General features: G+C 42.0%; 1 protein-coding gene across 5 annotated transcripts in view; it reads left to right on the top strand.

Annotated features, from left to right (window-relative positions):
- LOC117868139 (zinc finger MYM-type protein 4) overlaps positions 1-20,296 on the top strand; it is a 54,014-nt gene extending 33,718 nt beyond the window's left edge. For 4 of the 5 annotated variants that reach the window (XM_034753763.1, XM_034753759.1, XM_034753761.1 and 1 more), the window contains 15 exons: positions 554-704; positions 2,681-2,821; positions 3,183-3,220; positions 4,180-4,324; positions 5,505-5,623; positions 6,509-6,680; positions 7,101-7,154; positions 7,247-7,426; positions 8,021-8,115; positions 8,741-8,912; positions 10,728-10,879; positions 12,165-12,276; positions 13,944-14,192; positions 16,121-16,250; positions 18,255-18,462. In XM_034753763.1, coding sequence (XP_034609654.1) covers positions 554-704; positions 2,681-2,821; positions 3,183-3,220; positions 4,180-4,324; positions 5,505-5,623; positions 6,509-6,680; positions 7,101-7,154; positions 7,247-7,426; positions 8,021-8,115; positions 8,741-8,912; positions 10,728-10,879; positions 12,165-12,276; positions 13,944-14,192; positions 16,121-16,250; positions 18,255-18,462 — 2,118 coding nt within the window. Of the gene's footprint in view, positions 1-553; positions 705-2,680; positions 2,822-3,182; positions 3,221-4,179; positions 4,325-5,504; positions 5,624-6,508; positions 6,681-7,100; positions 7,155-7,246; positions 7,427-8,020; positions 8,116-8,740; positions 8,913-10,727; positions 10,880-12,164; positions 12,277-13,943; positions 14,193-16,120; positions 16,251-18,254 lie in introns of all 5 variants that reach the window. The other variant, XM_034753758.1, reaches the window with a different exon arrangement.
- The last annotated feature ends 511 nt before the right edge of the window (positions 20,297-20,807 follow it).

Below are 20,807 nucleotides of genomic sequence, written 5' to 3'. Positions count from 1 at the left end.
GTGGACCTCTGCTTCCTTTCAAGATCTTGCATATCTGTGGGAGCTGAATGAAAAAGAAGTCTTCACTCTTTGGTGTTTTGCATTTGCTGTCAGAATTAGTCAGGTTATTTGGGTCTTCAGCCCTGCTTGTTCTCTGTCTCACTCTGGGGCACACTCAGCTCACCACCCTGTGCCTCTATAATTATAAAAGCCTGTTTATTGGCTTTGGTGCTGCTCCTGGGCTTTGCAGGGGAGATAGCCAAAGGCAGAAAGGGGAATTGGATGCCCAGGTTCCCTTTGTGCCTTTGAATGTCCTTCCCACCCCCCACAAGTTGTTGTGAACACCAGTTCTACATATAAAGGAACCTTACAGGAGAACACAATCTAATGCTCTCATTCTTTAGGCTGTTTTGTGGCAGCGCCAATAAATGTTGCAGCTATTCTAAAAGTACCAGCATATAAGCTGAAAGCTTTTTTTGGAGGTAGGTGGGAAGGGGCTCACTTATATGCATTTATTGTTATCCTGGTATTTGAGTGTTTTTAATTTTTTTTCCCCGTGCTGTTTTTTTTTTAGATGGCAAAGTGTGATGGTTGTAAAAGACAAGGTAAACTCAGTGAGTCTATGAAATGGCAAGGGGAGATCAAACATTTTTGCAACCTGCTTTGTATTTTGATGTTCTGTAATCAGCAAACTGTGTCTGAACCCCCACCTCAGAACAACACAGGTAAAATAGGATGTGAATTAGAACATAAGAACAGAACAATTGCTTTGGATAATGCAGTATGACCATTTCGGGGAAAACTCAGTTCAGTGGACCTTTTCATAAATCATATAATGTACACACACATCCCCTACTGAGAACAGCCATTGGATGGACTCAGGTATATCCCGCATCTTGGCAGGGGGTTAGACTAGATGACCCTAGCAGTCCCTTCTAAACCTACGATTCTGTGATACAGGGCCGTGTTTCTTAACCTTTTTTTCCTTCAACCTCCTTTAGTCTTTTACAAAAACTAAATAAAAAATTGTGACCCTCCCCCCCCCCTCCTCTACTAAGCCAAAGCCCGAGCCCTGTTGCCCGGGGCTGAAGCATATAACTTAGCTTCACGGGCCCCCCTGTGGAGTGAGGCCCTGGGCAGTTGCCCTGCTTCCCACCCCCTAATGCCGGCCTTGTACTTGTGATCCCTCCCCACCCAGGTTGAGAAACACTGATCTAGGGCTCTTCTGCCTCTTGTGACTTTAATCCTCTGTAGCGGAGAAACAAGATTTCTCTCCGTGTTAAGTAGACGCAAATGCTCAATGTAGAGAAAACGAGAGAAATTAAATATTACTTTTGAGTGTCACTGTTTGCAAAAGCACATTTGATTAGAGCAATATCTGTTGCAGAGATGTCAAGCACCTGGTTTTCTTCAAGCAGCCCACATGGCAGCATCATATTTGGCAGAATCTAAGTATTCATTAAAAAATACACATTTGTAAACTTCATGATTCTGAAGACAAACTTTCAAATGTGAATTCAGTTTAACCAGTGCTGAGTTGTCTTCCCAAATGTGCAGACATTTTGAAACAATGACTCTGAGCTCCAGTTTCGTTAGGTGTTGACTCTTAAAATATTAGTGTTAAGCTTGATGTAAGCTGTAGCTATTCCTCACTGATTATTTGAACAGATGGAATGGGAAGGATGGTGACAATTCGTCCCACAGGAATAGGAACTGTGAGGAATGAAGTGTTAGAGGGGAGGAAGACCGGAAGAGGAAGAGAAACAAAGGGGAGAGATAGTAGTGGTCCTAAAGAGGGGCATATTCTGCCAGTGAATGATAGTGACTGCAACACTAAGTTACTCCCCAGATAATAAATAATATTAGTGTATTGTATGCTTCTAGGCCATATTCTACCCTTGATCCTTGTGCAAATCTCCTATTGATAGCAGTGGGACTTTTGCTGTGGATTGAGGGTAATATGTAACTCAGTAATTAATTTATACTCTCACGCCGTTACTAAAACATTTGACACTCCTGGTCTAGTGTGAAGTTTGTCAGTTAGTGTGTTTTAAGCAGAAAGGATAGTGATAGGTACCATGGCCCTGATTTTCAGAAGTTCAGGTTACCTGCAACTTCATCTGAAACAGATGTGCTACAGGTGTGCATCACTTCTGACAGTCTGGCCTCATGTGTCCGGGGTAGTACCAGAGACTGCTGGGAACAGTACCTTTGGTGAAATATGGTAAACATGGAGATTATGAATGTCAAGGACTTAAACCAGCCTTTGACAGTGAAGAGTCTCGTAGGGCAGTGTTACAATTCACCTGAGTTATTTAGATTATAAGGATTTTGGGGCATGGACTGTCTCTTATACTACTGTTTGTACAGTGCCTAGCACAGTGGGGTCCCGTTCTCAGTTGGCCCCATGGTATTTACGTAATAAAACATAATAATGTAAATAGGCCCTTTCATGCTGTGATCAATTTCTGAGATGTCCCACTGACTGGGTAGCATGGTTTGCATATGGAATTTAAAGAAACAGATTTTTTTAATCTGAATTAAAAACCTGCAGTTGATACTTACACAAGCTTTTAACTATAAGAGTGTATGTATTGGAGTGGAGGGTGGATCTTGCATAATATGTTAGACTGCTATGAATATGCCCTGTTATCAGTAATATTAATGCTTACACTAGATTTCTTCTGTTCATTCTAAACAGCAAACCTTTCCATGACACCAACTTCTTCATCAGGCCCTCCTTCTCTAAGGAAGGATTCAACTCCAGTTATAGCAAACGTGGTATCCCTAGCAAGTGCCCCTGCTGCCCAGCCCACGGTTAACTCCAACAACGTCTTACAAGGTAGAATTCCTCAATACACAGTTTCAAAGTCTTTACATTTTTTTTCTTGAGCTTGTATTTTGGTTGTTCATAGGTCTGATAGGCAGCATTAGGTCCTGCTCCCATTGAAGATAACAGGCCCAGTTCTTCATTGCCCTGTACTTTGTGCCTTCATTTACACCACTGCAGAGCGAATGTAAAATGCTACCAAATTAGAATGGCGAGGTTGTCACATTCACTTTGCACAGGTGTAAATAACTACAATGTTAATTACATTCAACAGAGAATTGGGCCCAATGGAGATTAATACTTGACCTCTGTAGGATGCGGGCCTTGCTGTTAGGCAATACAGAAATTAAGTTTATGTTGTTCTAATTAACAGGTGCAGTTCCTACTGTGACAGCAAAGATCATTGGAGATGTAAGTTTTTGCAAAAGAAACTTTAAACTTCCTCCTACCCCCTCTCTCCCTCCCCCCTGCTTTGCTCAGACACACTGATTTGTTAGAGATCTTATCCAAACATCAAATATCTCTGTTCCATATGTAGTGTTACAGCGGTTATTTGAACTCATTTTTTTCTGACAGTGACTGAGATTCAAAATACATCCAACTTGCTAATATCTTCATAGATAGCTAGAATTTTTACTGCATAGAGAAGTCTTTCTTCTGGTGTACACTGGTAAACTGCTGATTTGATGTTCTAAACTACAGTATGCCCATTAATGCAAATATATGTTCCCCCCTAGTGGAGTCTCTACTGTAATCTGATCATGCTGTTGGAATAGATGATGACAGAGAGAGAGATTCAGCACAGTGTGCCGGAAACTAGAAGCAAAACTAATCAGTTTGCTTACAGTCAAAAAAGTGATCCTAAAATTGACGGGCTTGTTTGTTCTACTTTAATATTTTTTCCCTTTTAATGACTTCACAGCAGTTTGCCTAGTTGATGGAATATTTCTAATTGCATTCCCCACATGGCATCTGAAAACTAAGCTATGTTCTTTCTGGGTCTTAGATATTTGTTAAACAGTTAAGGTTTCAAAATCAGAACTTAGCCAGCATTATTTGTTATCTAAAACCAGACACTCTTGTGGGTTTATTCTCAGCAGTGTTGACAGTAATAAACAAAAACACCCTTTGCTTCACTGACAGAAATAAGAGAGAGATGTGAAGACACACGAGGAGCAAATAAGATACCATTTTTGCAATTTTTTTTGTGGTTACCACACTTAACAGTAAAGCATGTTGCATACCAAAATCTCCATTTTTTAAATTATATCTGTATTATACTGCAGGAGGCTTGCATCTCATATTGTAACAAAATACCATAGCCAAATGTACTGAACTTACCACACTTTCTTTTCTGTATTTAAAACCAGGCTAGTACTCAGACAGACGCCCTGAAACTACCACCATCACAACCTCCAAGGCTTTTAAAAAACAAAGCATTATTGTGCAAGCCGATCACCCAGACCAAGGCCACATCTTGCAAACCTCATACCCAGAATAAGGAATGCCAGACAGGTATGTGTCAGATTGTCTTCCTTTTTTAAAAAAAGGCCTGTATTGCAGGTGAATGAGTAACGTAGTGTGATAAGGATTTTTAATATTAAAATAAGGGTTTTGCTTGATTACGTAGTGCTTTTAAGCATCATTTTGTGTTATAACTATATAAGACAATCTCTGTCTGCATTTCTTGAAGTCCATGAAAACTGCATGTGGAATGCATCTTGGAATCAGCTCAAACTTTCACAAGGATGCTATCATCAGGTTATAGTTATGGAAAGTGAAGCAGGGAGGTCAAGTGATATGCTCAAGGCTACAGAGGGAGCTTGTGTTGCTCTAGGATTAGAATTAAGGAGTTTTTGGCTCCCAATTTGAGTACAAGACACAAGATCACACAGTCTAGTATTCATTGCAATCATCCTTCTTCTGATATACAGAATGGTGTATGAAATACCTCTTTCTCCCTCATTGTTCATGTATATGGTCACAATATTGTTTACATCTGAATTGTATACCTAGCACTTTCTAATAACAGCACTAAAGTTAAATGTCACTTCCAGGGAAGATGCAGGGGATTTGCTAGAATAAGTCCATAAAAAGAGTGGAGTGTCAAACTTAAATCCAGTGTGGGTGAATTAAATAATTAGATATGGAATAATCCATATGACATGTGTAGGTGCAATTTTTAAATAAAATGCTGGCTTTTATTGATGCAGACACAGGCACAAATTTGGCATCCTCTTTGAATAATTGGCCTAAACATTTTAAGGCTACATTCCATCTCAAGTGAAATCAATTGTAAAACTCCCATTTGACCCTTTGCGACCAGGATTTAGTCCTTGCCATACAAAGGGGGTGGGACCTAGTCCAGTGAAGAGTGGTCTAAGTCATAGCTCTTGACTTTCTATGATACATACATTTATCTGTCTTGACAGGAATCCTGTCCTGTTTCAGGTAAATCTGTCTTATTACCTGACATGTTAAGAGCTAGGGGCAGGAGGTGTGCGCACAGCTATGTAGACGTGTCAGTCACTGGGATGAACATACCAGGTTGTGCATGGGGAGATACAAGCAGAAGTCACTGTTAATGGAATTATTAATAATAATTCTTCATGGACCACTCCAAGATATTACGGAGGTGTCAGACGCTCCCTTGCCTCTGGGAACCAAACCACTTTCATTTTTTTTAACATGACAGAGGAAGATGAAGTTCGACCCCAAATCCTTGTGGTGCCTGTTCCTGTACCAGTGTTTGTGCCAGTGCCCCTTCACCTCTTCACCCAGTATACGCCAGTTCCACTTGGGGTCCCAGTACCTGTAAGTTACCCTTCAGCTCATCTGACAACTCATGGTTATGTTCAGTGGCCTGCAGTTTAAAGATTGGTTTCACTAGAACAAAGAACCGTGAGGGTTATATTTGTTCTTACTCTGTCTAAACATGTCCCAGTAGGCAGTATTCAGGGGGAAAAGATGGTTGCAAGAGCTACAGTCATGTCACATTGCCTTAGAGGTCACTTAAAATTTAATACCCATCCTCAAAAAGCTCCTCTGCTGCTGTGCCTTAAATTATAACCCAGGGGTTCCAACTTCATCATCAAAAGATTTGAATTAGAGAGAGATTTCCTAAAATCTTCAGCCTGAGTCTCTCTTATCTATAACCAAATATCTGGTTATGTAGCATTTCTACTACTCTCTCCCAGGGAGCTTTCAGAACCTCTAGCAAGGAAAGTACTGTAAACATCCTTTTAGGAAAAGAGTTAGCATAGGCTAATCCAATGTGAGAATCTCAGGTGCAGATTCAGATCCTGGTCTGTCGGTCCTAGAGTTTTCAGAGGCTGGAAGTGCCACAAAGACAATGTATTCAGACATTGAGTTCTTCTGGCACTCAAATCTCTGGTCAGTTATGGGGTTTGGAGGGAATCCCATCCGGTCTTCTTCTGCTTGATTGACTTTGGTCATTATGCAGGGTCATAAAGCTGGGCAGCAGGGGAAAGAGGTGGTGGTAAAAGGAATTGTTCAGGTTATTACAGAGATACAGCAAGTTGTCCAATCTGCAGATAGTCTGTGTTGCCCCTTTAGTCTAAGTGCCAGAGGAAGAAAAATAGCTGGATCCTCTTTAATGCATTTGGTACGCAAAAAACTACTTCATGTGCGATAAAACAAGTCCTGCTCAGAAATCTAAACTTTCCTGCGTGTGTTTAGGTACCAGTTCCCATGCTTATCCCAACTACTCTGGATAATGCCGATAAGATCATAGAGACTATTCAGGATATCAAGGAGAAGATTCCCACAAATCCATTTGAGGCTGATCTCCTTCAAATGGCAGAAATGATTGCAGAAGATGAAGAGAAGGAAAAAACGCACTCTCATGGAGGTATGTGATCATTTTAAAAAGGATGCTAAAGGAAGCATTCCTGTGAAAGGTAGGTAAATGTCAGCTTTCCCTGCATCAGACCAGATGCCCCTGCATCGGACCAGATGCCCCTGCATCATGCTGTGATAAGCCTTCCTTTTGCCCCATCAGCAAGCTGCTGTTTTATTTTCCCAAGGGCAAATGCAGTGAAAATGGTCTTACTTCATAAGGGATTTTGGTTACCTCTCTCTTAAAGCCAGGATGCCTTCTTGAATACTTTAAACACAGTCCACTATTCTTAGCCCAAGATTGACCGGTTAGTCTCCTGACCTTTTGGATCAATTGTATGAGCTAAGAAATTCTGCATTTCAGCTACTGTTTTAAATAAGTAAAATACTTCATGTCCATATGAATTCTAGTTGTTGTTGTTTTTTCCTTAAGGATCCCAAACATCTGAGCATGAGCTGTTCCTGGACCCTAAGATATTTGAGAAAGGTTGGTATTTCATTTGTAGAGAGGACTTTGGTCCTACTGTACATCTCTTTTTCCTTTTGGTGCATTTTGTATATGGGTCCTGTTCGTTACAGATCAAGGCAGCACTTACAGTGGAGATCTAGAATCGGAAGCAGTGTCAACTCCACACAGCTGGGAGGATGAGCTGAATCACTATGCCTTACGATCAAATGCCATGCAGGATCCAGACCCCGAGCTGAGGCAGTTCTCCAAAGGGGACGTGGAGCAGGACCTGGAGGCGGACTTTCCCTCAGGTTTGTGTAACGTAGAAAAACACACTGTCACGTATAAAAAAATATATACATGATTTGCTAGAAACTATCCTTCCAGTATCTTTATTGCAAGAAGTTAATTTGCCCACAAAGGGCAAATGCATGTTGTTAAAGCTGAAATACATCTTCTCTAATAGAGATACTTGATCCCAATAAGATAGAGCACGTTTGTTTACACTTTAAAAAACATAGTTTAGATGATTTGATAGAGAATAGTGGTTACTCTTTCTTGACTGCTTGTGAATTTGTCACCTCTCTGTCCTGGTGGGAGTCCTTTCATGAGTACAAAGGATATCAGTTTATGTACAGAAGCACATCCGTGTGTTGGGGTTTTTCCCCCTACCCTGAGAATTCCATGTCCCTTACATGGGAGTCCTCCATCTCAGAGCTTCCTTCTAGCTGACATCGACAGAGCTGCTTTTACTGCTTAATTATCCAGTGGTAATGCAATAGGAATATCCAGATGTGGCATCTCTAATTTTAAGATACTTAGTAATGACTCAAACTCTCATTTCTAGATGGCCCCGTTAAATCATATAATTAATTTATCTTGTGCTGATGTTGTTTTGACTTTAGACTCATTTGACCCGCTCAATAAAGGACTGGGTCTCCACTCACGTTCGCGAGCAAGGCGGAGACATAGAGATGGCTTCCCACAGCCAAAAAGACGGGTAAGGAAAGCACCCTTCCATCTTATTAAAAACTCCATGTATCTAAGGTGCTAATCTTACGTGCATATTTACATCTCTTGAGTTTGAACAAACAGAATAAGGAAACAAAGATCAGGATTGGAAATATTTTATCTACATTTTATGTTTATTCTATAAAATTAGGTATTTTTGCTAGGGGGAATCAGTGTTCTTTTTATGGGGTAGCATTTAAAGAGTGTGTAGCATTTAAAAGCAACTCCTTTGGAGCCTATATTTTTAGTTGTATAATAATGCAGAGAAAACTATCAAGTTTTACTCGTTTATGTATTTTAATCATGGGCTGTGGCATTGTTGTCCAGTGATTAGGGCAGGGGACTAGGCAAGGAGACCTGTGTTTTTTGTTTGTCTCTGTCACTGACTAGCTGTGTGTGCAGAACCTCCCTGTACCTTAGTTGTCCCTTCTTTAAAACGAGGTTAATATTTCTCCACTCTTTGTGAAGTCCTCTGACACTGTGTTATAACAGGAGCATCAGGAGTGTAAGCGTCTAGTAGCTGGTCAAAGTGTAATGCACTTTTCCTGTGAGATCAGGTTAAAAGGGGTCCAGAATTGGACACTGTGTTATGAGCTTTTTTGGATTTCCTGCAGGGGAGGAAGAAGTCCATAGTTTCTGTGGAGCCTCGGAATCTTATGCAGGGTTCCTATCCAGGCTGCTCTGTTTCCGGGATGACTCTGAAGTACATGTATGGGGTAAATGCCTGGAGGAATTGGGTCCAATGGAAGAATGCACAGGAAGACCAAGGGGAACTAAAATTTGGAGGTAAACTTGTTTCTATTGAAGCAAAACCTGCAACTTGGAGGGCAGCTGTTGTGATGTAGCTTTCAGGATGGAGTTTGAGGCATGCCATTGGTACTGAGGCCCATGTCCCTCTGAGTGGAGTAAGGATTATAGGAAACAGGTCTCAATTTTCATGGCTATTGAGATATATATTTTTAAGTATCTTGTCTGTCTGTTGCTTTTAATCTATTATGTCACCTGTTGACGCAAGACTCAGACTGAAATTTGGAAGTTGAACAGTATAAATATTAGTCATTCATGTCCCTGTAAGTGTTAATTTTATGCACATTTGTACTTGATTTGAAACACAGGTGTGTTTATAAAGTGCAGGGTTCTGACTGAGCTAGCATAGGGTAGGACCCTGTACTGACCTTTGTGTTGTCCCCATCTGTTTCTCCAGAATTTAAGCATTCATATGCCAATTTCATAACTCTTCACTGGTTTTATAGTGAATGATGAAGTAGAGAATTGGACCCTTCATTTCTTGCCCTCACAATTACATAGAAAATCTTCCAAATGCATCCCACTGCCATGTTACAGCCAACCTGAAACTAGCTCAGAAAAGCATGAACCATTCCTTTCCTACCATTGGTATGTTGGCTCTGGAGCCTAATAATGATGGCTGAAATGTCAACCGTGTTAACGTTTTCACTGGTGATGATTTTTAACAGAAGCATCCAGTAATTCTGGCAGAGTCTGAATCAAATGTCATTGCTTCCCTTTCCCTCTTCCCTAGTCTGACCTAGGAATACACCAAGAGTTTTACGGGCATGCTTTCAGAGGCCAACTGAAAATTTGGCCCTTAATTTAGAAATAATAGTTGGGAGTTGTCCAGTGGTTTGATTGCAGGGAAGTGAAGAAACTCAAATTTTTAAAATACTTTTGGGGAAATAAACTTTTTTTTTTACATTTTTCTGAAACAGAATGTGAGGGGTTTATATAAGAAAGTGGAAAAATCTTCTGATTAGGAAGAGAACGCTTCCCCTGTGCTCCTTTGGAATTTTTTTGTTATATGAGAACAGCTGGTTGTAGGTCCCCACAGAAATGCAATCCATTAAGTTTTTTTGTCTATCCTATTTTTTGCGGGTGAGGGAACTTCACTCATCTTCCTGCATACACCCAGGAGTCGCCTCCATGCCTAAACTTACCCCACAAAGGCTTTCTGTCTAGTCTGCAGAAGCAACTTGCCTATGGGATGGAGGGAGCAAGCCCAGTGCAAGAGTTCTCTGACCATTTATTCTGGAACCAACTCTTATGTTTGCTCTTCTTCCCACCCTCCATATCCTGGTCCTTTAAACTTTTAATTCCTTCCTCTCTTTAAGTAAATGAGTCAAACATATTGCATCCAACTCATTTCCGGAGCTACTAGGAAATGCTCAAGATCATTCTCCCATTCAATATTCCCCTGAATCCAGCTATAGAAATGAAATTGATTTATGAAACCTACACAGCCAGTCTAAAGTATAAGTCACTATTCCTTGGGTTCAGTGATCACACTACTGTACAGTCTTGCTTAGTTTTAAGTACCCACTTTCTTATTGCTCAGTTAAAATTTATATTGGTTACATATGGTGGCAGTTAAGGTTGTTAGTAAATATTCAGAAAACAATAACTGCTGCATAATTGTTAACTAACAAATGGGAAAGTGATGAACAGTTATTTTAGGCGTGAGTTGAGTTGTGTGTTGGAGATGGATGTTGTAACAACTCTGCTCATGTGATGTACGGGACCAGGAAGTACAGAAGGACTGACCTGCAGAATGGAGTCTTATGTCTCCTGTGCTTCTATTCCCCACAGTTCGGCCTGTGAAACTCAAGGAGGATATTCTCTCATGCACTTTTGCTGAGCTGAGTTTTGGCTTGTGCCAGTTTATCCAAGAGGTGCGGAGACCAAACGGTGAAAAATATGATCCCGACAGCATCTTATACTTGTGCCTTGGAATTCAGCAGGTAACTCATTGAACTACTGCATTGCCAAGTGTAAATTAGATGTTTTTTAATGTAGTGTCTGTAGTAATTGGTAGCTGTTGGGAATTTATTTTGGAGATGAGGGCCACTTGGTTACCCCATTTTTAAGGCTTGTTCTTAAACCCTCACACATACCTCTAAAACCTGTCTGGCAGCAAGGGCAGGCCCTATCATGAGTGGTTAAGGAACACCCTTCCTTAACATGCTAGCAAATCTGAAAAAAAGTCTTGGACTGCCATTGCTAGACAGTTATCACAGAGATACCACTTACAGAAATAATATCATGAGAACAATCAAATTAGAATTAACCAATAGGAACAAAAAATGTAACTAGTTATTGTGGCCTGCTTGCTTACTGTAAGCTGAAACAATGATGATAAACCCCAGAACCTTATAACTAGCTCTTTAAAACACAAAGTGACTCAGTTCAGGGTGGGACCAGTTTTTCCTTAGGTAGCATATTTGTTCACTGTCTCCAGTAACCATTCAGAGATTAGGGATCGAATGCTTTCCCAGGCATTAAACCTCATTTGGTTGGTTGTTGATTTGTCACCTTAACTTTTTTCACCAGACATCCTTGACAGAATGGAAGAAGAGCTATAAATTTGGTTTGCCTGTGACCAGCATTCAGGAAGATCAGAAATTTCTTAGCATTGCATTTTCTTTTCAAGCAAACTCTTTTTCCAGACTGGAGTAGAATGTTTGTATCCTAGTCCATTAGCCATTAAAGGACAATACATTCATGATGAAGATTGAACTCTCCCCCACCCCGATTACTGAGAACAAGCCTGCCTGTGACATCATAATAAGTCTGTGGTTGTGCCCTTTGTAGGCTTATATAAGATGCTGTCTGTGTTGGCAAGAGACATTGTATTAACATATTTAAGCCCAGTTCATTAGAAAGATGCTAAAATGATTACGCCGGCATCTGTAGACAGAGCCATATTTGGAGATGTATTTTGTTGTGTTCACGGATGATGAATTTTCAGAACACTGGTCTAGATCTGTGCATTAATAATAATTCTCGCCCGCATCTCCCATTTAATAAGAGAGGCCACTGCCCCTCTGTTTATCATACCTGGGATGCCAGTAAAATGCTTTGGAGCATAACACATTTGGAAATGCACGTTCATTTTGAGCATAATTGTAAAGGAAGGCAAAGAGAAATACCGTAGGAGAGAACCAAAATAAATCTGACACCCTGTAATCTGTCAGCACTCTTCTATGTAACTGTGAATTGTATCTCTTCCTTTCTTTTCTCTTGTAGTACCTGTTTGAGAACGGTAGAATAGATAACATATTTACCGAGCCCTATTCCAGGTTTATGATTGAACTTACAAAACTATTGAAAATCTGGGAACCTACAATACTTCCAAATGGTAGGACAATTATTTTTCATACTGTGTTGTTTTTATGTACCTGCATGACAGTGAAACCCATCTTTATAAATGAATGAGTTCTCAGGGGTGCGCCTTACAGTATAGGTCATCTGAAGAGTGCTGTGGCCAAAGAACAGCAGCATTGAACTACTCCATTAAGTCTACCATGATTAGGAGAATGATCTGTACTGTGAGGTGCTATCCTCCTCCCCCCCTCTCCACAACATGTAGTCATTTGTGGGAGACGGGAATCCTGGATTCCGTATTCAACTCTGCCACTGACTTACTATGGGCCCTTTAGCCAGACACACTTAACCATCTCTCTGCCTCAGGTTATGCCTCTGTAAAATGGGTATAACGCTTCCCTTAGCCATATGTCATGGAGCTTCATGAATTAATGTTTGAAGTGCTCTTCATCTAGCATCTTTCATTGGAGGTTTTCAAAATATTGTTATAAATCGTCCCTCTGTTTCCTGCAGAGTTGGCTGGTTGATATACTTGGGAAGGGCACTGAACGAAACAAAGGTGGTAATTTTATAAATGCAACTAAAACAGCTGAACACTTTTTTTAACTGTAATTTGGATAGAGGAGATGGGTTTCAGGATACCAAAGAAGCTTTAGTGATTGTGGTGATTGCATACCTGGATCCGTGACCATCTCTCTGTGTATTTCCTTTAATAAATTAAAAAAAAAAAACACGCATTTACATGGTGCTACATCCACCAAGGCCTCTGGTTGCCTAACACATCTGTGGGCTGGTCTACACCGGGGGAGGGGAAATCGATCTAAGATACGCAACTTGAGCTACGTGAATAATGTAGCTGAAGTCGAAGTATCTTAGATCTACTTACCTGAGGTCCACACGGCGCGGGATCGACAGCCGCGGCTCCCCCGTCGACTCCGCTACCGCCGCTTGCTCCAATGGAGTTCCGGAGTCGACGGGGAGCGCGTTCGGGGATCGATATCACATCTTAACGAGACGCGATATATCGATCCCCAATAAATCGATCGCTACCCACCGATACGGAGGGTAGTGAAGACGTACCCTGTGATTAACCTCCATAATACCTTTTCTTTACCTGCTTTCAGGTTCACTATGTCACAGCAGTTTATCTCCACCTGGAGGTATCACACAATTATCCATGCTCTACACCCAAGAAGTGTAATGTCTGAGCACTTGTTTGAGCTATACAACATGAAACTGTGCTGAGGTCTTACTGAGATAAATAATGGCTGCTTTCCATTTGCTTTTGACAAATCTCAGACCAAGCTATTGATCAGTTTCTCATGCTTGATGGGTCAGATTTATCCCTTGTGTAAGTGTTTGCAGTTCTGTTGATTTCAGTCAAGTTAAATCTACTTACTGTAGATCGGAGTTTGACCTGATGTACAGTTCATTGACGCATCAGGTTGTCTAGGAGGATTTCATTTATATTCTAATTTGTCTGGCAGGATCTCCCTTTTTAATGCAACCCCCCCCCCCCCCCAAATCCAACAGGGGTTTATTACTTTCCTTAAACCTATGAAAATCCTCAGGGATCACATTGTGCCCTCAAGTCACTGCTGAAGCTGTTTACTCATACCTGAGGGCAGAGAGTTGCCCTTACAATGAGATGACTGTTTAGAAAGAGCTGATTTTTACTTTTCCTTTACCCATTATCCTCAGGTTACATGTTCTCGAGAATTGAAGAGGAACATTTATGGGAATGTAAACAGCTCGGTGCATATTCCCCTATAGTCTTATTGAACACACTTCTGTTCTTCAATACCAAATACTTCCAACTAAAGAATGTCAATGAGCATCTGAAGCTGTCCTTTGCCCACGTTATGAGACGCACCCGGACTCTGAAATACAACACCAAGATGACATACCTGCGTTTTTTCCCACCTTTTCAAAAACAAGAGGTAGAATCAGGTGTGTTGCTGCTTTCTAATTACTTGAGGTGGTTTTAATTTGGATTTACATAGCCCCAGGAGCATTGTCAATGCTTTATTTTAAAATGAGCAAAAAACGTTGGGCATTTTGCACATTTAGTAATGTTTGGGCTTCTGCTGATACTTTAACTTCCTTCCCCTTGTCCTCTCCCCCCCCTTTCTTTTTGACTTCTAGCTGGGTTTAAAACCAAATTATGTATGAGCCCCACCAGCTGATAGAAACTTGTGGATGAGATGCCCAAAATATTTGAAAGATTTTCACTGATCATTTTTAGAGCAGGCTAAGCACATCCAGCCATTCAAACCTAGAATATGAGTCATTCCCTTCCTGGAGAGCTGATAGCTCGAAGGACCAGGTTCCTTAAGGTGCTGAGCACCTTTAACCCCCATGGAAGTCAGGGGCACTTGAAGTTAGTCTGCTTAGGTAGGCTCTGCTTTGTAGTATGCACACCCTATCGCACTGGAGCAGGCCCGAAGGCAGACCAGCCACAGGACAACAGTTCAGATAAAGCCAAGCCAGCCAGAGCTGTTGACACACATGAAATTCAGGAGGAGGGAGTGGAAACTCTCCTTTTGCAGGCCCCAGATGTAGAGCGAGAGAATGCAGCTTTCCTTCGCTGCGGTAGTGGGTGAGCAGCTTATTGGTAAGCTGGGAAATGTTAAAGCTCAATCCGATTCTGTGAGGGATGGCAATGAGCCCTGGGAGAGGAGTTGGTGGTGGTGATGTTTGACTTGTTTGTGAATCGAAAACTCGGTGGAAGCGTGCTGACTGCCACTGATCAGACAGTGTCCTTCGTAAGGACAGCAAGCAGGATCATCAAGCTACTGCCTGCTTGAGTTAATTTTGATAAGCTATGAATTCTCTCTATTAAGATAGATGCTATTGGTTGTGTGCTAGGTCTTCTTACCTTCTCCAGGAGGGGAGTAACACTTCTACTCTTCCCTCCTAGAGTTGAAGTCCTGGATAAGATTGATAACATGCACTACTGATTTTCTAAGTGAGTGACCATAAAGTCTCTCTTAAATGCTTCCAATAGTGTTACAAGTCCGTGCAGAATTGGGCCACTAGGTCTTAAGCTGTAGTGTAGACATAGCCTATGTTGGCAAAACTTGTCGCTCAGGGGTGTGAATATTCCACCCCCCTGAGCAACATAAGTTACACCGTCGTAGCACTGTGCACACAAACGCTTATGTCGGTGGGAGAGCTTCTCCCATCGGCATCTTCACCACACATGCCGCAGCTGTATTGGCACTGCTGCATAGACAGACACAGCCTTAGTTCTGGAACTTATCAAAAATTCATTCTGTGTCCTGGCAAAGGTCATTTGCATAAGCAAGATACACTGCGGGTAGATCTTGATTTCATTTTTATACAACTACTGTTAAAAGCAGTGGGGGTGTATGCTCTGAAAGTGCAGCAGAAGGAGATGGGTGGAGAAAAGCATAGTGGCAGGTAAGTGGATGTGTCGTGGAAAGGATGTACGCACTCTGAGGTAGATGGGGAACAGACACACCAAGGATGACCATGCATTGGTACTATGGTGTTCTAGCATTGAGCTGTGGATGGGGGCGAGGGTCGTACCAGTCACTGTAAACTGGCATTAAGAAGGTGAAACTAAATATTGTTTAAGCAATTACATTTTCCTGATCCAGCATTTCATTCTGCTATGTTGGGCTCCTTTTTAACTCTCAGCGACACAAATGATGGCATTCGTTTGATAAAGTTGTTTCCAGTGTTTGACTTGGCAGTGCCAGTTTGCGTGAAAAGTGATCCTCTCAAACAGCATGTCATTTATGCGCTGCGCAAAGCCCCATCAGGGTGCAGAACTTAAACCAACCAGCTTCAGCTTACTGTCACAGAGGAGGACTGTTCTCCACTGAGCTCATGTGTCATTTTCCTGTATCCAGATAAGTTATCTGTAGGAAAAAGGAAACGGAGTGAGGACGAGGAGGTTCCAACAGCAGTGGAAATGGCTGAAAACACAGATAACCCTCTGAGATGTCCAGTCCGACTCTATGAGTTTTACTTGTCAAAATGGTGAGTGATTGGCACAGCCTACTTTTGGATTATACTTGGACCAGATTGTGCCCTCCTGCAAGGAAATCTGTGGTGGGGTAGGGCAACTCTGCAGCTCCTCTGGGGGAGTTTTCTTCAAACACCCCACAAGAAGGGGGTTCCCACACACGCAGTTCCCCTGCAAAGAAGCAAGGAAGTTATCCATCCCCCAATCCCTATTGAGCCCCTCAGGAGGATCAGGGTCACCCAGCCCTTTGCCTCTGCACAGGCTCTGAGGCTCCCTACTCCTCCTCAACATCACAGCTCTAATGGAGCCAGGCACCAGCAGATCCTCCGGGGTCCAACCAGTGATGGGGAAATGCTGTCACATGGTAATACCGCTGTGGTTTGCATTAACTTTGCCAAGAGTTCCCCGGGCTGGGTGGGGGAAGAGGGGTAGAGGAAGATGCAGTAACCCCCGCCATTCCTTTGCCCTCATGCTCACGGATTCTGGACCCTGCAGAATGATTGCAATCTGGCCCCTTGCACCGAGAAGTAGAGCCAAGCTCTGCAATGCAGTAATCCATCGCGCAAGATAAGCAACATCTCAGTAGCACTTTCCTCGTTAAGCAGGGTAGAAGAGTGTGACTAGAGGTAGCAACTAGAGATGCTGACATTTACTTGCTGAAAGATGAGATTAACTTTACTCCAGAAGTCACAAAGGAAGCCGCAGAACAAGGATGAACGTATAAATCAGTGGTCCCCAACCTTTTTTGTCTGGCGGGCACCAGACGATGAGCTACGGAGGACCATGGCGGCGGACGAGCATCCGCTGAAATGCCGCCACCCAGCGGCAACGTCAATAGGCGTCGCCACCAAAATGCTGCCAACAAGCAGCATCATCCAGAGGCGTCGCCGATGAAATGCCGCCGAAAATCGGCGGCATTTCGGTGGATGCTCGTCCGCCGGCCAGTACGCGGGCGCACTTAGACGCCCTGGTGGGCGCCATGGCGCCCGCAGGCACCGGGTTGGGGACCCCTGGTATAAATCATTCAGTCTCTCCCCCACTCTCCACTTAAGATCATTGAGCAATGGAGTTCAGTATTATTCTCTCTCAGAAGAACATACATGCCAGAGAGTGACATAGCATTAGTGCCCGCTAATAGCCCTGTAAATCATTCTCTGAAACACACCCAACCAAATTAGGGCAAAATAGCCCTGCCCAGGCAAAGCCATGTCCGGCAACCCTCTCCACTCCCTGCTCCTTTCACACATATTCCTTGTGTTCACTGGTGTCGTTCTGAGCTATCCCACATTTGCAACACCACCTCATATGACATCATAGTTCAGCCATTGCAGTAGGGCAAGTGGCAGTGAAAAGCCTCTTTCACCTCCTGGATTTTAATGTGACAATTCTAAAGCCCAGCAGGGAGCGGAGGCTTTACACTCCTTGCTCCGCAAGACTGCCAGGCACTCTCTGATGCTGAAGGTCAGTCTTTCAAGTGGATGGGTTCACCATTCTGCTATCACTAACAGGCAGGCGAGGCTCTGGTTTTGTAGATCACTGGCTCTTGTACCCTCAGAATCCCAAAGAACATTTAAGTTATCAAGTGTCCCAGGAAATACCAGTAATGCCGTTAGTCTGCATAGACTTAGCCGGAGCTCCCACGTTGCCTTGAACACTAGAACCAGTTTTGTTCTGAGATTGAACGTTACTTGTGTTAAGATGGTGATGCTATGTAATGGGATGAAACTGCAATTGAAGAACCACCTCTATAAGGAGACGCAGCTATTCTGTTTGGTTCTATAAATAGCTAATGCCCTTTGAGCTGGAGACGGATTGGCAGCTCGCTGCAATGAAGGGCAGAGATTGAGGCACTAGAATGGAGATCCAAATTTTACTGTTTAAATTGTAGTTATTCCAGTCTCAAGGTAATGTCAGGTAGTAGGTCTAAGCTGCTTTCCCTTTGTCTCTTTAACTGTGCTGTAAACAGGACTGCTAATGCTGCCTTCTGATACATAGTCTTCCTTTCTTTACACTAACAGTTCTGAAAGCGTGAAGCAGAGAAGTGATGTGTTTTACCTTCAACCTGAGCGTTCTTGTGTACCCAATAGCCCTATGTGGTACTCCACGTTGCCAATAGACCCCGGGACCTTGGACATCATGTTAACACGTATTCTTATGGTGAGGGAGGTACACGAAGAACTTGCCAAAGTCAGATCAGAGGACTCTGATATTGAATTGTCAGACTAACTGAAGTGGGGTATTTTCCTTTCAATACACATTGCAAGTACCAAACTGTGAACACATCCAGCCTTCAGAAAATGTTGTGTATCAAATAAGCCAAGTTAACGTCACTACACAGGCATATTTTGAACCACAAGGGATGTGCAAACTGGAATCCGAAGGAAGCAAACTACTTTAAGCTGCAAGAAACGCCAGTGTCCAGTGCAGTGATAAATCCTCTAAACAAACTCAAGATGAATTAACCTATTCAAGCGGTGCATAAATCCTTCATTTGTTTGGGATTAAAACAAAATTGTGAAATATTTTTAAGCAAAACTGTTGTATAAATTCTACCATAGTAACCATGGGCATAGAGAACTAGACTGTGGCTCACATGGCTGGCAGCCATTGCTGCCAAAGAGCATGTGGACAGGAGACACAGTGCAGTGAGGTCTAGACAAATAGACACCTTCCGTTATGTATACACACACTTTTTTAGTTTTATTTTATTTTTTACTGGGATCAAAGATTAAGAAAGATATTAAGCCAGAAGTCAACGTTCTATCTGCCAGAGTACTATCCTAGTGGATGACTACCTGGACTGCGTTCAACCAGTCACGTGACCCCAGAGTCTAGCTCTTAGTCCATGCTAACAACTACGACTCTGTTGGATCTCTGATGTGGGGGAGATGCTGTAAGTCAAGCATCAGAGCAATCACGTTATGGGACAAAAATCTCTGGAATACGTATAGGAGAACGAGGGTCTAGGGCTGTGTGCAGAAAGCCCCCTGAATAGCCTCTGCTGTCTGATGTAATCGAGCAAATGCTGTGGTGCGCAAAAATAGTTGTTTTGGAGGGAGTTGTTTTGGTTTGGGCATAAGGCAGCTTTCCTTCCCTTTTCTCCCCCCCCCCCCCATTCCCACCTAATTCTTTGTTTTTATACAGTGCAAGTCTGGAGGGCCTTGTCATTTCAAAGTGAAGATACTCTTTCCACCCTTTCAACGCGTGCAGTATTACTTTTGACAACAGAACTGTGGTAGAAAAGTACCTTGTGTGGTTTTTTACCCCACCCAAAGAAATTTAGTGATAGTGTTGGAAATTGAAATATTTTTTTTTCAATGGCTTGGCTGTTACTGTATCTTTTAAAAGGGGAATCTCCCATACTGTATCCAGAGGACAGGACACTGATTAGATAACATCTGTCTCTCCATTTTCTCAAGCTTAAGATGTTCGTTTCTAAGGACGACAGGTCATACGAGACTATTTTTAACGAGAATTGTACTTTTTTTAAAATCAGTAGTTGCCCAACTTCTGTAGCAGGGGGTTTGATATCTTACCCTCTCACTGCAGTTTCAGGAGTTGAAAATCAACAGCCTTGAATTAAATTTGTTTTTTTTTTAATTTTCTTTACTTTTAGCAGCAACAAAGGTAAAGTAGTCTATTGACGTTGTGTACTCGGTAGTCCTGTCCCTGCCTGTAACAGATTTCACTGATGTATTTTTTAATACAGAAAACTGTGTGAAAAGTAAACCTGCCCCTGATTCTGTATGATCCAAGTCCATCTGTGTCTGTCATTTCTGATCGGAGACTGTTTACTTCACATCTTGTCCTAAAGCTGTGGGGGAAAATACCCTGGCCATTATTACCCTATCAATAAACTACCCAGAGACTTGGAGGCTTAATGATCTCAATTACATTAATTTTACAGTATATAAATACTAACCTTCTCCCTATAGCAATATTAAAAGTAGTTAGATAGCAAACACACAGTTTGTGTTTGGACAGCTGATGTGTTTCAGGAAGAAAAAATATCCCTATGCCTTTAACTGACAACAACAGATACTGTATGGTTGGAAAAAAACAAAAAACCCCACAATCCTATTGCCCCTAAAAAAACAAAACAAGTAGTGTCTCAGTTGCATGCAGGTCTACCCAGAACCTCACATCACAGGAAATATCCATGAATTATTGTAATTCTTGGACATTCCTCATGAGTGCAGCTATAATGTCTTTGTCAGGTTGTTGTTTTTTTCCCTTTCTATTAGAGAGTTGTGTGAAATTTTTTCAATGAATAAGGGAAACAGTCAAGACATCCTGTTAGGTTTGTTTTTAAACACAAATTTCTGGTTTTCCCTGGATAGAAGTTACAGAAATATTCCCGTAGAATAAAATAGTATATTTGTATATGATGGGTGACTTACTCATTTTTCTTTCTCTCTGGAGAACCTCACTCTTTTGTTATGTATGGAACTACAGAATGTCAGTTGTTCCAGGTTCTTGGAATGAAAAATAATTACCCCTCATATCCTCTTAGCAAACAAATCTATACTACTTTAGCCTGATTGATTGAAAGCAACGTTGGTGAATGTTGT

The sequence above is a fragment of the Trachemys scripta genome, chromosome 20 (genome assembly GCF_013100865.1).
Source record: "Trachemys scripta elegans isolate TJP31775 chromosome 20, CAS_Tse_1.0, whole genome shotgun sequence".
NCBI classification, from domain to species: Eukaryota; Metazoa; Chordata; order Testudines; family Emydidae; genus Trachemys; species Trachemys scripta.
The sequence above is the reverse complement of the archived record's forward strand: the minus strand, read 5'-3'. Positions and strand labels throughout refer to the sequence as shown.